We start from the raw sequence: 16,097 nt of genomic DNA on the forward strand, positions 1-16,097 counted from the left end.
CAGACCTGTTGGTTATTGGAGGATCTTCTATTTCTGGTTTGTTAAACGCAATAGCCATTTTGCCACGAGCATTCAGCGCGTAGCCTACTGAGTAAGCGAGCACCTGACTGAGCAGCCTAAAACATATTTGGTGTTTTTTTTTTCTTTCACTTCGGCGGTGTCAGGGGCATTGGCTGTTACGTCGTTTTGGTTATTGGGCTACCTTGTTGAACGCATATTATTATATTTCACACACTTTTTTATTTTCCAAATTTAATTAATCCAAGAACCGTTCGGTACATAATGCGTACCGCGTACCGAACCGAAAGCCTCGTACCGAACGGTTCAATACGAATACGCGTACCGTTACACCCCTAATATATATATATATATATATATATATATATATATATATATATATAAAATATGATTCTTAGATCCATATTCAATTAAATCGACTGTTTACGCAAATACTAAACATCAACATTTAGCCTGACAAGCCAGACCCACATCAAGATGTTTGGTCTGGAAACTCACCATTGACGGCTCAATCCGAGGGGTGGGATAAACGGTTGCTTACAAACTCCCTCTGCACGCAATAGGATAGTGCTACAACCAACCAGAGCAACGTGAAGCGGAGCTCATTGACAGATTAAACTTTCGCTGTATCTGGTCAGCAAAACTCAGAACACATCATGCCTTCTTAAGAATGACTTCAGTGCCGTTCTTTGTTCTTTTCTCAGAGAAAAGCTTAACTCCAAGTCTTCCAGAGTCGCGGTCAAAGCGGATTCGAAAGACCGCTGTTCGCCCAGCTTCTGTGTTTACTAGTAGCACGCAAGTGCAACTCTGCCGTCATTATGTTAAGCCCCGTCCACCGACTCTATACACGATGTGATTGGCACAACCAGAGTTTGGCCAGAAGTGTATTGAGTGTTGCTAGACGACACTAGTGGCAGATTAGATTTGCTGCCACTAGGGTGCGTCTAAATTTCTAGGCTAAAACATCTTGGCATTTTGACATAAGAGGTGCAACCAAAGACAAAGGCTACTATATTTGTCTGTGTTCGACTCAGAGTGCACGCACAGAAAGCATCCTGTTAGGAGTGGATTTAGTTCTTGTTTGCTTATTGAACTTTTAATATTTATTTTTAATATCAAGCACACCCCACTCTTTACTTTGTCATTCATCTTTATTAATAACTTAAGATGGTCCCGTCCACTGAAAGCTGTGTGAATTATCATATTGACATAAATAAGACACAAGGACATTAAGGCCTCCGCCACCAAAGCGAAAGTACTCTTTGAAATGTTTCGAAATTTCTCTTGGCACAGCAGAGAACCAGTTTCAGTAAAAGGTTATGTTTAAGGTTTGTACTTTTTTATATACAGATTAAATGTTCGCTGTTCTAAAAATCATTATTTTTGCCATTGCAATGCACACGTTACATAGTTGCTTGAATCGTAATGTAGGTTACCATAGAAACATAAGTGGGTTGCCATTGATTTCTGTCATGACACTTGTGAACAGCACTGATATATTATTATTCTACATTTAATTAAAGTTAATTATTTATTAACTTCGGTACAACAAAGGAATTGTGAAGGCGGCTTTTTCTGCAGTAAGGTTGATATGTCTAATTTTTATTGAATATTTGTTGGTAAAGTGTGAGAGACCTGGGCAAGCCATAAATTCCCGGCTGCTGCTGTAGTGTCTTAATTTTGCAAAGTTAGCTTGGAAAAAACACAGGCCTACTAGACGTATGCTAGTTGGTTTTCAGACACGCGTAGTTGTGTCCTCACCTGCTCTTGGCTGACCAGAGAGTACACGTAGAGGGGCAGGAACAGGCGGTTAAGCAGGTGGTCCGTCAGCACGTCATTGAGAAACTCACAATTGATGATGAGAATGTCGTTCAGATAGTGGAGATGATCCAGGTGCTCGGCTACCAGATCGCTGAGTTTTCCTCTATTTTTATGTCTGATGAGAATAGATAAAGAATTCATTTTTTGATTTTTAATCATATACTCTCCTGAACAAAATCTTAAGACCAGGGGATGCATTGCAAGTTTTACACATTTCGCACTTGTGGATCATAACCGGGTTGTAAGCGCTGCTTCAAAATGCCAAAAGAAGAAACAGGAGCAAGAGACAAAAAATAGAGAGTAGGCAGTTTATTGAAAACTGCATTTAAACTCAAACAGGCCGTTCATCAGCTGGTTATGATCCACAAGTGCGAAATGTGTAAAACTTGCAATGCATCCCCTGGTTTTAAGATTTTGTTCAGGAGTGTATGTTAATGAGCAGGCAATGTTTTGAATTCAGATGGTTTAGTAAATTACAGTGATCAACTGTGGTCTATAGTGACACCTTGTGGTGCCGAGATGAACCACATAAAAAAAAGTGTCATGAAAACCTTACTCTTCATCAGTCTGCACACACTTGTCCAGCTCGATGACGTGGCTTCCGATGAACCAGACCAAATTGGAGAAGTACGGCACGGCCGTTTTGTCCCGGATGTAGTGTAGCATGTGCTGGTTGTCCACTGCGGGGCAGGACAAAAAGAACATTGTTACTCAGGAAAAGGGAGAGGGATCAGATAACAGCCACAGTAACGCTCGCAGGAAAGGAGGTTTAGTTGTGAGGTTTAGTATAACCAATAACACAACAGTGGCAGACAAAGTGATGGAAAAGTGAATGAAGGTTAATTACAGAGCAATGTGCAATGTCATTGGTGTGATGTGAGGGTTATGTCAAATGGCATTTTACATGCAGATTCACTAAAATAAGCTAAGTTGGACTATGTATAATCTTATGCAATAAGTCCTGTACTAAGCATGCTGAGAGTTTTAGATGTTCAAAATGTTTCTAAGCATGTAGGGGAGTGTAATTCATGGTATGCAGTAAAATATGTAGAAAAGGAATAGGGTTCTGGGTGAGTGCAGCTAAGTCCACTAATAAAATGTAAATATAAAATGGACCTGTTTATCTTTGTCTTGTGAGGTTTGGAATAATTTAAGAGTTGGTGGATGGATCATAATGTAGGTTGATACAGGTTTATAGATGCTATAATGATCAGTAAGAGGACTAGAGGATGCTCAATAAACATCAAGCATATTAAAACAAATAAAACAAATACAACTTACAAAAATCACCACTGAAGCCAAAAAAAGAGTTTAAAAAAAAGCACCAATGTGTGACAGTGCAAAATAAGTGTATTTTTCTAACTATTATTAGTGTGTGAATTGCAAACCTTCTGTGTATACAGACAAAAGAAGCAACTGTGTGAAAACATTTCAAAAGAACATGCAATACACATGGCACAAAAAGTTCTGAATTTGACCAACTTACATGACACTGGAATAAGGCACACAGGATTCACCATAGAGGGAGAGGGGAAGAACAGACAAAGGGTTAAACAGGATGAATGGACTGAGCTAGTGGAGCTCTGGGCCCTAGACTAGAGGCCAAAAGATGAAACCATCGCACCACCTAGTGGCCAGCACTAAACCTGCACAAAAGAACATCTGGAGCCAAGAACAGCCTAAAAACACCAGACATATCAACCAGCCACATGAAGGTGCCAGGACATGTTAAAAAGCAAAGGTAAACCATACCACCACACTGCACATTTACACAATCAGGGATTTTAACTGCTTTTTTGCAATCAATTCAGTGCATTTATAAAATAATTATACATCTGAGCTACCATATCAATAACGTCAATTGTACCCCATGTGGTCGCAGAGTAACACTTAAAGGGTTAGTTCACCCAAAAATGAAATTTATGTCATTAATGACCCTAATGTCGTTCCACACCCGTAAGACCTCCGTTTATTTTATATTTAGTCCGACATCGTATCTAAGTGTATGCACACTATACTGTCCATGTCCAGAAAGGGAATAAAAACATCATCAGAGTAGTTAAAGTAATTAGAATCTAAGCATCGAAAATACATGTTGATCCAAAAATAGCAAAAACTACCACTTTATTCATTGTCTTCTCTTCCGCGTTTGTTTTCAATCCTCAAATAAAGATTCAAACGGTCATGAATCAGCGGATTGATTAATGATTTCGGATCACCAATGTCACGTGATTTGCAGTTTGACACACAATCAGAATCATGAATCAATCCGCTGATTCATGACCATTTGAATCTTTATTTGAGGTTTGAAAACAAACGCGGAAGAGAAGACAATGCTGAATAAAGTCGTAGTTTTTGTTATTTTTGGACCAAAATGTATTTTCGATGCTTAGATTCTAATTAACTAACCGATGTCACATATCAGTTGTCACATGTCACATCTGGATACGCTCTCTGACTAAATCTAAAATATCTTAAACTGTGTTCTGAAGATAAAGGGAGGTCTTACGGGTGTGGAACGACATTATGGTGAGTCATTAATGACATCAATTTCTTTTTTGGGTGAACTAACCCTTTAAGCGACACTTAAAAATGAAGGAATGTCATTGCATTACATAAAACAAAAAATATGCATATTATATCTTCTGTTCAGAAGTTTGGGGTCAGTTAATTTATGTTTATGAAATAAGTCTCTTATGCTCACTATGGTTGCATATTATTACACTATGGTTGTCAAAAATACAGCAAACAAATTTTTTAAATACAATTTCAAATATTTATGGTTTCTGTTTTCATATTTTATTCCTGTGATGTCATAGCTGAATTTGTCAAAGCCTGTGTCACACTTCCTTCACCTTCACTCAAAATTGTACTTATCCCAAACTTTTTAACAGTAGTTAATTAATTTTTTTTTTTTAGCCATAAATTACAACCAAATGATCATGATCATAAGATTTGTTCTTGCTTACCTACTTTTTAAATAAAACAAAATCTTTATTCTGTAAGATTTGTTTTTAACCAGTAGGGTAGTTTTTGCAGCTGTATTTGATGCATAAAATATAACAATAACAGACATTTACTTTAAAGAAACAAAGTTGTTTATTTAATGTAATGCATTCAAACATTTGTAAGTGTTGGCTACATCTCCAAATATTATTTGGGGTCACAGTACGCGCATTAACTTTAATAACATGCACCAATGGCAGTTTGACCTAAAGACTTCAACAATCTCCACAGGCACTGATTGCTTATAAGCTAAACCAATCTCCAAGGTTAAAAGCTAAGCAGATAGTAAGAAATGTCAGTTATTCAAGAAGAAAAGAAAGATTTATGTAAAGCTCAAGCCAGAGAAACGGATCAGCGAAAGCCCTTTTGTCTTCATACATATCCAAGTGAAACCCCAGTATGCCCGTGCATGAGTGTAGGGTCAGCAGCGGTCGCTAAATGTAAGTGTGCGTTACTCACAGATGGCGGAGAGCAGCGTCAGCATGCCCATGCATCAGAGGCATGACAGAGCGATTGACAGCAGAGAGAAGGATCGTGCGGCAGCAGCAGCTGAGTCAGGGCTCTACTCACCTTTGTACACATTGAGTGTGATAGTCCTGACCGCAATCCTGACCATGCTCTCTGGGTGGTTGAAAAACTTAATGGCCTCCGTGTACAGGGCAAAATCATTAGTGTGCTAGAAGCATGGGAGACAGAGAGTGAGGCCATCAGCAAGGAGGATTAGCTCAGAGAGAGGAGAACTGCAACTGGTGACAAATACACAAAACCTGTACTTTTATTCTCTTATGTGAATCCAGGATGTCTCTAAGAGCAGATGAAATATGTGCATAACATCACAAACTGAAAAGCGTCCCTGAATGCAATGCTACTGACTGCTAAATAAGTTTAAAATGCATCTAATCCAATTTGTGTTATATATAGTCCACACACACTGCACCTCAATAAAGATGTGACTCCTCTTTTTTTTAATACCGAAAAATGTAGGAAGTGACAAGTGCATATACATTAAATCCACTTTGTATAAATACCAAATCTTTTAACATAAATAAGTTTCCTAATGTAGCATTACATTTTTGTATTAATTTTATGGTTAAGCTGAATTTTTAGCATCATTACTCCAGTCTTCAGTGTCACATGATCCTTTAGAAATCTAAGTCTAATATGCTGATTTGCTGCTCAGGAAACATTTCTTATTATTACAAAGTAATATTTCTTGTGAAACCATGATACAGTTCGGCTACACTTTATTGTCCTTCTTACAGTGTAACTATACATTTAAGTATGAAGAGTAAGTTGCAAGTAATTATGCATCATTTACTTTTTATTACTACAGTGAGTACACGTAACATGCAATAAGGATACACGAATAAAGATTTACCTACATTTATTTTATGATTCTTTGATGGAAAAAATTAGAAAGTGTAATTTTTTTATCGTCTTTTTTTATCAATTAAAATATTATATACACATTTATACACACACACACACACACACACACACACACACACACACACACACACACACACACACGATTCCCAAAAAGTTGGGACACTATACAAATTGTGAAGAAAAAAGGAATGCAATAAAAAAATCTCAAACTTATATTTAATTCAAAATAGAATATATATATATATATATATATATATATATATATATATATATATATATATATATATATATATATATATATATAACATATTAACTGTCAAGAGTGAGATATTTTTAAATGTCATGCCAAATTTTGGCTCATTTTGGATTTCATCACAGCATGAAATGATTACACATTAGTGATCGACCGATATATCAGTTGATATTTAAGCATTTTCCAATAATCGGTTATATAATGTAATATTGGAGTCACCGATAAATGCCGCCATCTTGTGGACATTTTGAGAATTGCATAAGAGCCCGCCATAAAAGGAGATGAGTCAACTATGGTGTTCAAAGGTAAAATAACTTGCATCCCTTAAAGGGGTCATATAATGGTACATGTACTTTTATAAGCTGATTGTATGGAAATGCGTGTTGGCAGTGCCTGTACACAACCATCATTTTCACCAGCTATGTGTGTTCCTGCTGCCCCTCCAGAAAAGTGTAGTTTGAAACGCTTCACGATGAATGCGGCTTAAGTGGGTAAGTTAAATTACGGCATGCTTTCTATCTATGACGTTCTCAATATAATTCATAATCCCATGTTTATAATGAACAACGCGTTATGGTGTACACTGCTTTTAAAGTTAACGTGGACGTGGTAACATTACACTAAGCTTCATTATGTAACGTTAGATGGTTTATAACGGTGCCTGTTATTTATTGTCAAAAAAAAAAAATCATGTTGTAACAGTTATTACAATGCATAGATAACTTTACGCATCACTGATAAACTGACATTAACAGAAAAAAAGTTTTTATTGGCATTAGGTGTAGCATCAATCTGTCAATAAACTACCTTATACATCAGTAAACACATAACATTTATATCTCACTACGCTAAGGCTGCCCTGCCAGTACATAAAGACAGATCAAAGTGACATTACATTAACCAACCAGTCGGAATCGTCCTGTTTAGCCTTAATTGTCAAATTTCGTTGGTGCTGTCATCTTGACCTGGGTCCAACTCCGGTTCAAATTGATAAAGTTGCTCAGATCTGTCCTCAGAGACTCCCTCTTTAGGCTCTACTGTTGTCAAGGGCAACAGCTACACTTGTGTTTCTCAGATCCACAGAACAGAGCGAGATCTGCAAAGCTCATTAGCATTAAAGGCATATGCACATAAATATAATATAAAATAGAATAGAATAGAATATTAAAAAAAATAGAATATAAAATTTGCAATACCAGTTGCTATTTATAAGCTGTACCTTTTATCTGTATGCATTTTTAGACTAGCGTTTAAAATAGCTTATTCACTAATTCTACCTCATGCCATATATGGCGTTTCCATAGTTTGAGCCCGGTCAAATCCATTTTTTTCTTCATTCCGCAAATTAATTTTGTGTTGAGCAATGGACCAATTACTACATCACCGATCTGGGATCATTTTGGATTTGTGCCAAACAAAAAAGGTGAACCTTTAAATAAGGATGAAGCCTTTTGCCAGATTTGTAAAAACTAAATATGTGTTAAATGGGCGAACACATCAAATCTCAAGAGCCATCTCTCCAATCTTGTCATCCATCTAGGTTTTTACAAGTTATGTCCTGTGAACGCAAACGCCCGTTTGGTTGGTGGTCAGGTTGGTATTGGAGAGGCTTTCGCCAAGCAAGCCAAATACAAACGAGAGAGTGACAAGTGGAAAATGCTGACTAGAGACGTGGCAACGTATTTGGTGGTGGAGAACGCGCCGCTCCGCAGTTTTTATTCCCCTGCATGTTACGAATTCTGTTTGAAAGTTGCAACGATTTATAGTTTTATATGTAACTTTCTTATTTACCCGTTTATTTCACTTTATTATCTCTGATATTTATTTAATTTATTTCAATGTTAGCAGACTATGTTTCACACGCATGTTTGTTTACAGATGTTTGAGCCTCATTTTTTAAATCTCACAATACACAGGTCCTTCTAAAAAAATTGCATATTGTGATAAAGTTCATTATTTTCCATAATGTAATGATAAAAATTCAACTTTCATATATTTTAGATTCATTGCACACCAACTGAAATATTTCAGGTCTTTTATTGTTTTAATACTGATGATTTTGGCATACAGCTCATGAAAACCCTCAAAAAATCTCAAAAAATTAGCATATCATGAAAAGGTTCTCTAAACGAGCTATTAACCTAATCTTCTGAATCAACTAATTAACTCTAAACACCTGCAAAAGATTTCTGAGGCTTTTAAAAACTCCCAGCCTGGTTCATAACCGCAAAAAACACTCAAAACCGCATTCATGGGTAAGACTGCCGACCCGACCCTGTCCAGAAGGCCATCATTGACACCCTCAAGCGAGAGGGTAAGACACAGAAAGAAATTTCTGAACGAATAGGCTGTTCCCAGAGTGCTGTATCAAGACACCTCAGTGGGAAGTCTGTGGGAGAAAAAAAGTGCGGCAAAAAACGCTGCACAACGAGAAGAGGTGACCGGACCCTGAGGAAGATTGTGGAGAAGGACCGATTCCAGACCTTGGGGGACCTGCGGAAGCAGTGGACTGAGTCTGGAGTAGAAACATCCGGAGACTTTTTTGTAGTAAAAACACTTTTCGTTTATTGGTCGGATGAAATATGCTAATTTTTTGAGACAGGAATTTTGGGTTTTCATGAGCTGTATGCCAAAATCATCAGTATTTAAAACAATAAAAGACCTGAAATATTTCAGTTGCTGAGCAATGAATCTAAAATATATGAAAGTTTAATTTCTATCATTACATTATGGAAAGTAATTAACTTTTTTTTACAATATGCGTATCTTTTGAGAAGGACCTGTATATATATTTTTAAAATGTGAATTGTTTTATTTAAAAGCAGACATTCAAGCTTTCTTTAAACATATATTTCCTATTTGTGTGATAAGTAGGCTATAGGGCAGTGTTTTAGTTAATTGTTTCAGTTTCAGCCCCCACCCCGAACCCCACAAACACAGTGCCACCGCCTGTGGTTGATCAATAACCACCGCGGTGGTAAAAAAAAAAACTGCCACCGTCACAGCCCTAGTGAAAAATAGTGGAGGAATATAAGTTTCTATAAGAATATAAGAGGAGTTTCTCAGAGAAAAATTGCAAAAAGTTTGAAGTTATCATCATGCAGAATATCATCCAAAGATTCAGAGAATCTGGAACAATATGTGTGTAAGGGTCAAGGCCGGAAACCCATACAGGATGCCTGTGATATTCGGGCTTTTAGATCACATACCAGAACACTATTGTAATGGATATCACAACATGGGCTCAGGAAAAATACTTCTAGAAAACATTGTCAGTGAACACATCCCACTGTGCCATTCGCCGTTAATGGCTAAAACTATATAGGTAAAAAATATCTAAGCATGATCCAGAAGCGCAGGCGTATTTTCTGGGCCAAGGTTCATTTAAATTAAAATGGACTGTGTAGTTGGAAAATACGAATGTGTAACTGCTCTGTGGTCAGAAGAATCAAAATTTGAAGTTCTTTTTGGAAAACTGGGACGCTCTTTATGTCTTCCGGACTAAAGAGACAACCCAAGTTGTTATCAGCGCTCAGTTCAGTAGCCTGCGTCTCTGATAGCATGGAGTTGGATGAGTGCGTGTGGCATGGGCAGCTTACACATCTGAAAAGGCTGAAAGGTATATCTAGAACAACATATGCTCCCATCCAGATGTCGTCTCTTTCAGGGAAGACTTTGCATTTTCCAACATGAAATGCCAGACCACATACTGCATCAATTACAAAATCATGGCTGCGTAGAAGGAGGATCCAGGGACTGAAATGGCCAGCCTGCAGTCCAGATCTTTCACCCATAGAAAACATTTGGTGCATCATAAAGAGGAAGATGCGACAAAAAAAAGATCTTTGAGCAACTAGACGCCTGTATCTGACAAGAATGGGACAACATTCCTATTCCTAAACTAAAACAACTTTTTCCTCAGTCCCCAGACTTTTGCAGACTGTTATAAAAAGAAGAGGGGATACACACAGTGGTAAACTTGGCCTTGTCCAAACTTTTTTGAGATGTGTTGATACCATGAAATAAAAATGTACAACTTATTTTTCCCTTAAAATTATACATTTTCTCAGTTTAAAAATTTGATATATGTCATTTATGTTGTATTCTGTATAAAATATTGAAATGTGAAACTTCCACAATATTGCATTCTGTTTGTATTCACAATTTGTACAGTGTCCCAACTTTTTTGGAATCGGGTTTGTATATACACTCACCTAAAGGATTAATAGGAGCACCATGTACCCATCCTCTGATGGCTACTTCCAGCAGGATAATGCACCACGTCACAAAGCTCGAATCATTTCAAATGGGTTTCTTGAACATGACAATGAGTTCACTGTACTAAAATGCCCCCACAGTCAACAGATCTCAACCCAATAGAGCATCTGTGGGATGTGGTGGAACGGTTTATTTAATGGCATCGTGTGCACACACACACACACATTATATATATACACACCGCGCCTTTAAAATTCGAACACATAGAATTGAACAAATCGTCAAGGTACTGATTTCATCCTGTGCTACAAGATACACCCATCGTGCAGCTCTTCTGTCAGAAGTTGATTCAAAATTGAGTTCGCACCTCTGGTGCAAGATACCCGAGACGCGGTGCTGAGCTTTGTGTCCGGTGTGCGTCCCTTTAGGCACAATCGGCTTAAGAATGTGCATGTAAACGCAGTTATTTTCCTCTCTAGGCAGGTAAAGCCATTGTCAGTCTGTCAGTTGGCAGGTAGTTTTAATTACTTTATTAAAAGATGTTGCTGCAGTGTGTAAATGAAAATAAAAATAGTTTTAACCTCCTGCTGATTCGAATGTGTAAATCTTTAGTCGGGGACACCCCTAATAATATATGGCTGTCAGTGCCTAGGTTTAAAAAAAGAAAAGAAAATACAGACAACATGCAAACTAGCCAAGAAATGGCATTTAGAATGTTTTTTGTGTCTATGTTTGCAATCAACTGATGTGCGGTGACAGGTAAACTACATAATTTATAATGGGGCTCCTTCAGTTCAAATTTAGAGCTGGCGTGGCACTAGTTTAATTTTGTTTTTAAACCCCAATGTATTTTAATACTGGTGCCAGACTTATCTATCATATAAATGTTTTTTTCTTTTCTTAGTGTCCATCAAGTTCTAAATTCTAAATTACTAAAAAGTAATAAAAAGAGAAAATCATGAATTTAGAATACTATATTTGTTTATTCTTTCATACAGTGATATAATTTTATACTGTGATAATTTGTTTACTAATATATCTCAGTTTGCTTCATAAGTTTGGTGAGCAATACTAGTTCAACTTTTTCCATTTATCTTGTTTACCATGAGATGCCAAAATGTTGCTATGGTTATCACTATCACAACCTTAAGGAGTTCAATAGAGACTTATGTGGCTCCTCAAGCAACTAAATGCAGTTGTCACTCCCAAAACTTTGCTTTGTTAATGTCATTCAGATACATTACACTGATCTGGGTTTATATTCTTCATTCAAGCTGATTCTATAAGCTTCATTGGTCTTTAACAGATGGCAGTCTTGATATTTTTCTGTAAGTGGTGTGTAACATGCATTGGTTTACATGATACTTTAGCAATCTCTACTTCAGTTTTACATTAGGAGAAGGTCTTTATAATCATCGCAGCATCAGATCTCTCATAGAGCGAATCCTTCCATGCAGGCCCTCTTTATTCCTGACACCAATGATTAACAGTATCAAAGGTGCCCCGGAATAAAGAACACATTGAGGTAAAATACAACCATTTACAGTACACCAATAACTTCCCCCTATACAAAGGAGCCCTGAAACATTTGTCAGCTTCCGATCCACATCAAACAGTTGTAACTTGTAAACGTAGAGCTGGCCTGCATTTGTCCAAAATGAAAGAACGTAATTGCTCAAGTTGCATGAACACACAGGAAACATGGTTTTACAAAGTCACTATGAACCGTTAAGTCTTCCTGGAAGTGGTCTGTTACACAAAAAATGCTTGCAAACCCAAAAATAAAAGCCCCTTTCTGTTTTCAGTATATAAACCATCATTTGAAAAATGACAATTGTCCCAGCAAATGCACCTTACCTCATTGTAGAAGAAGTGTACTGTGTGGTTGTTGAGTTTCAGAGACAAAGTCTTCAAAAAGGAGATATAGTAGGCCATAATTTCCTCGTCAGAAAAGTCAAATTTATGCACAATTATGGAATTAACATGATTATTGGACAGCAAGTAATCTAAAAAGAAAAGAAACAACATATCAAACATTAAGGACATTAAAAAATGCATACAATTTTAACTTTGTCTGGGGGTTTACTCACAGAGAGAAGTCTCATGACTGATGTTCTCGAAAAGGATGTTGAGTGTCTGCAAAAGCTGGACACACACATACCGTCCGGATTTCTGCCGTAGTATGTTGAGGAAAAATGCAAACATGTTCTTCTCCAAAAAGAAGCTACAAAGAGAGGATGATGCTTACAGTTATGAAAAATATGATTTTGTATTTTAGATATGCTGTCATATTATTTGCAAATCTAGCATGTGGACACACTTCAAATCAAAAATAACAAAGTGATGTGAAACTCACTCAAAGACAGAGCTGTCATTCTGATCACCCCAGATGAGAATCTCGGTAATGGAGCGTATAGTTTCCACCAGCAGATTTCTGTTGTTATCAGTCACGGTTGTGTTCTTTGTTAGGACATGGTACATATACCTAAAGAAAAATTAACAATAATAATAAAAGAAATACTACTTAAATGCCACAATATATTTCATATTATGACCGTCTAACTTATTTGTAACGTATTTGAGAAAGTAACGTCCATAAACCATTTCTGCATAATATAAAAATACTTTTAATGATAACGTTATATTCAATAAGACTTATTGTAACTATTTTAATATTTTATCCCAACAAATCTTGATATTAACGTTACCGTATGTTAACTACAGCTGTGGCACAGAATATAGTGAGTTGTTGTTTACATAGAAAGCTTTTTAGGCAACATGTGTGCATCTCCAATGTCACAAAATTATGTATTGGTAGGCAGCTCACTAGATTTGACACCAAGTCTACGCCAGCTACACACAGTTTTGCTCCTATGCGATCAGTTTAAAATCGTAAATAAATTCTGTCAGGCGAAATATACATTTATACATGTTCTAAATAGACTATTGGTGACTTTCGACAGTAATGACAATACCTGGCTGAATTAAACAGCTAAAACTGCACGAGCTGCGCTAGCAAATTAGCTGCAAAGGGTCCATAAAAACTTACTTCAAATGATCCAAAGAATGGATGTTTTTGGACTTCCCCTGTCCTCCGACCCAGCTCCTTGAACGGCCAAACATTTTTAGGTGTTTTTATTTCCCAAAACGGTATGTTTTTAACACAATTTGCTAGGCAAATCGATCCATATCCGCAGCAGTGAAGGCCCAGAAACCTCACATGAAAACATACCTGTCGCCCTATGGCTCATGACAGCCCCAACTTCAGCTTTATGTCATTATGGGATTTGTAGTTTATTATTGAAGTCCTTTTATGAGACTTCATCGCGTCACTAGAATATGGCAGACTCAATGTCCCATGGTTCCGTGCGAATGCAAGGGTTTTGGTGAAGTCATGAGAAAGCGCCGTTTGTTTTGTTTTTCACGCGTTTTAAAGCTTCACCGAGCCTCTGGATGATTTTTATTTCTGAATTGTATGCATCGCCTGCCTTTTACGAGGGATTTGAGATATTTTTGTCCTTATGTCAAAGAACAGCGCGCGGCCTTGGAATATTCAAAGATGCTGTTCTTCACTAACTTATTTGCTGTATAGTGGAAACATACATGTGTTGAACGGATTGTAAGGGGGATACTGCTGAAAAGGGAGTTGCATCACTGCGATTTGGATTGACATGGATAGAGAAACACTGTCCTGTCTCATATAAAGTCTGATCAAATGCGTTTCATTCTTTCAGTCTGTTCAAAGAGACTGGATCATATGTTTTGGAGTCTATGACACATTCAATTTACTCTCGGTTAGATTCAGTGGAATCGCTAATCAACGAGCTTCCATATATGTTTTATCTCGGGCTATTTTTTGTCAATGTCTTGATTCTTTATTATGCCTTTTTAATGGAATACATAGTGCTTAATGTAGGGATAGTGTTTTTGCCAGAGGATATGGACCAGGCACTGGTGGATTTGGGTGTTCTCTCTGACCCAGCTTCTATTCCCTATGACACAGACACTGAGCTGGATGTTTTTGAGGGATATCTGGAATAAATTAATATGACTGGCAATCCTAGTCGAAGCTTTTGTGGGGAAGGTGTAATTTGGTTACTGGAGGAGAACCATTGTCAAAGGGAGCTATATATCATCTCTGCAGACATAAAAGGATGCAATTGGTCAAATTATATATATATAAAAAAGACTTTCATGAATAAGTAAGTAATGTTAAGGTCAATTTTTAGGTTATGGTTTTTAGGTTTTTAGGCAAAAAATAAATGCATTAACTGTCGTGTCCCCACAGGTTGTCCAGGTTCAGGCAACTGACCTGCAAACAAGCCATCGTGCCACATGGAATATTTGCCTGGAACAGATAAACCGAATGGACTATGTGGTTTTCCATGGAGCCGCCAGTTAGTGTCTCTTCAGAGATCAAATTCGGGCACCAATCACTACTGTGGATATAAATATTACATTAGCCTATTTATTTTTAGTTTGGCATTCAGCACTCAAGCAGGATTCTGTGTCAGCCATGCAATGGCTTGTTATTACCTTTAGGCAACTCCCTTATGTATACATGGTTTGCCTCAGCATGGTTTCATTCCCTTTAATCATATTCAAATGAGCAATACGTCATGAGGCAAACAGGGTGTTCTGAGTTTTTTTATATAAGACTCTCTTTGGAACCACAGATTTGTGACAGCCTGAAAATGATATATTTGAGTTTCAGTTACCCACTCTATATATTTAATAAATGATTCATTTGAATTTGTGTTGCCATGGTGTCACATTTGACTTTCAAATATCGGTTTCCATATTACAAAAACACAGCATACTTCTCTAGCCTCTCTGAAACCTATCCTAGCTTTAAAACACGTGTCAAATTCTTAGAAATGTGATATGTGGGTCAGTGACGAACAATGATGTTCAACTGGCCAGTTTTAAAATACAAAAAACAATATCTATTGCAATTGTTCAAACATTACGAATGTTGTGTACACATAAATTAATTTAAAAGTTTCAAATTAAGTGATTTTACTGTTTTTTCATCTAGATGAATTGGCCGTGGCCTTAAAAAATGTAATGCGGTGCGACCGTGATTTATCTTAAAATTAATTTATTTCATTAACATGCTTAACATTTTTTTAAAGTTCTCTAATTAAAGTGTTTATAAACAAAGTATTAGCATTTCTTTTGAGTTTTTGCAAAAGATCTCACATTTTAGTTTTTTAATTTCAGAGTTGTCTTCTAAATGTAGTTAACATAATTAGTTATCTTATAAATTGTATGAAATTGATAAATGCTTTAAAAATAGCATTCACTTAAGCATTCTGTATCAGTGATTCCCATTTCAGCCATAGAAATTAGATATTTTATTTTTAATTTAATATAAAATATATTAACATGT

The 16,097-nt window shown here is 36.7% G+C and overlaps 2 protein-coding genes across 2 annotated transcripts in view; one reads left to right on the forward strand and one right to left on the reverse strand.

Moving 5' to 3' along the window:
• Positions 1-13,952, reverse strand: part of clec16a (C-type lectin domain containing 16A) — an 81,915-nt gene extending 67,963 nt beyond the window's left edge. Inside the window, exons 1-8 of the mRNA XM_067414608.1 lie at positions 13,755-13,952; positions 13,062-13,190; positions 12,796-12,929; positions 12,563-12,711; positions 5,416-5,521; positions 3,326-3,331; positions 2,396-2,519; positions 1,780-1,954 (exon numbers count right to left, since the gene is read on the reverse strand). Coding sequence (XP_067270709.1) covers positions 1,780-1,954; positions 2,396-2,519; positions 3,326-3,331; positions 5,416-5,521; positions 12,563-12,711; positions 12,796-12,929; positions 13,062-13,190; positions 13,755-13,828 — 897 coding nt within the window. The 5' untranslated portion in view covers positions 13,829-13,952. The remainder of the gene's footprint in view (positions 1-1,779; positions 1,955-2,395; positions 2,520-3,325; positions 3,332-5,415; positions 5,522-12,562; positions 12,712-12,795; positions 12,930-13,061; positions 13,191-13,754) is intronic.
• Positions 13,953-14,079: 127 nt separating this feature from the next.
• On the forward strand, positions 14,080-15,457 carry dexi (Dexi homolog (mouse)). Its single transcript, XM_067428917.1, has 2 exons — positions 14,080-14,907; positions 14,994-15,457. The coding sequence occupies exon 1, from the start codon at positions 14,477-14,479 to the stop codon at positions 14,744-14,746; it is 270 nt and encodes an 89-aa protein (XP_067285018.1). The 5' UTR covers positions 14,080-14,476; the 3' UTR covers positions 14,747-14,907; positions 14,994-15,457.
• Positions 15,458-16,097: the final 640 nt, after the last annotated feature.

This window comes from Pseudorasbora parva, chromosome 2 (genome assembly GCF_024679245.1).
Source record: "Pseudorasbora parva isolate DD20220531a chromosome 2, ASM2467924v1, whole genome shotgun sequence".
NCBI classification, from domain to species: Eukaryota; Metazoa; Chordata; class Actinopteri; order Cypriniformes; family Gobionidae; genus Pseudorasbora; species Pseudorasbora parva.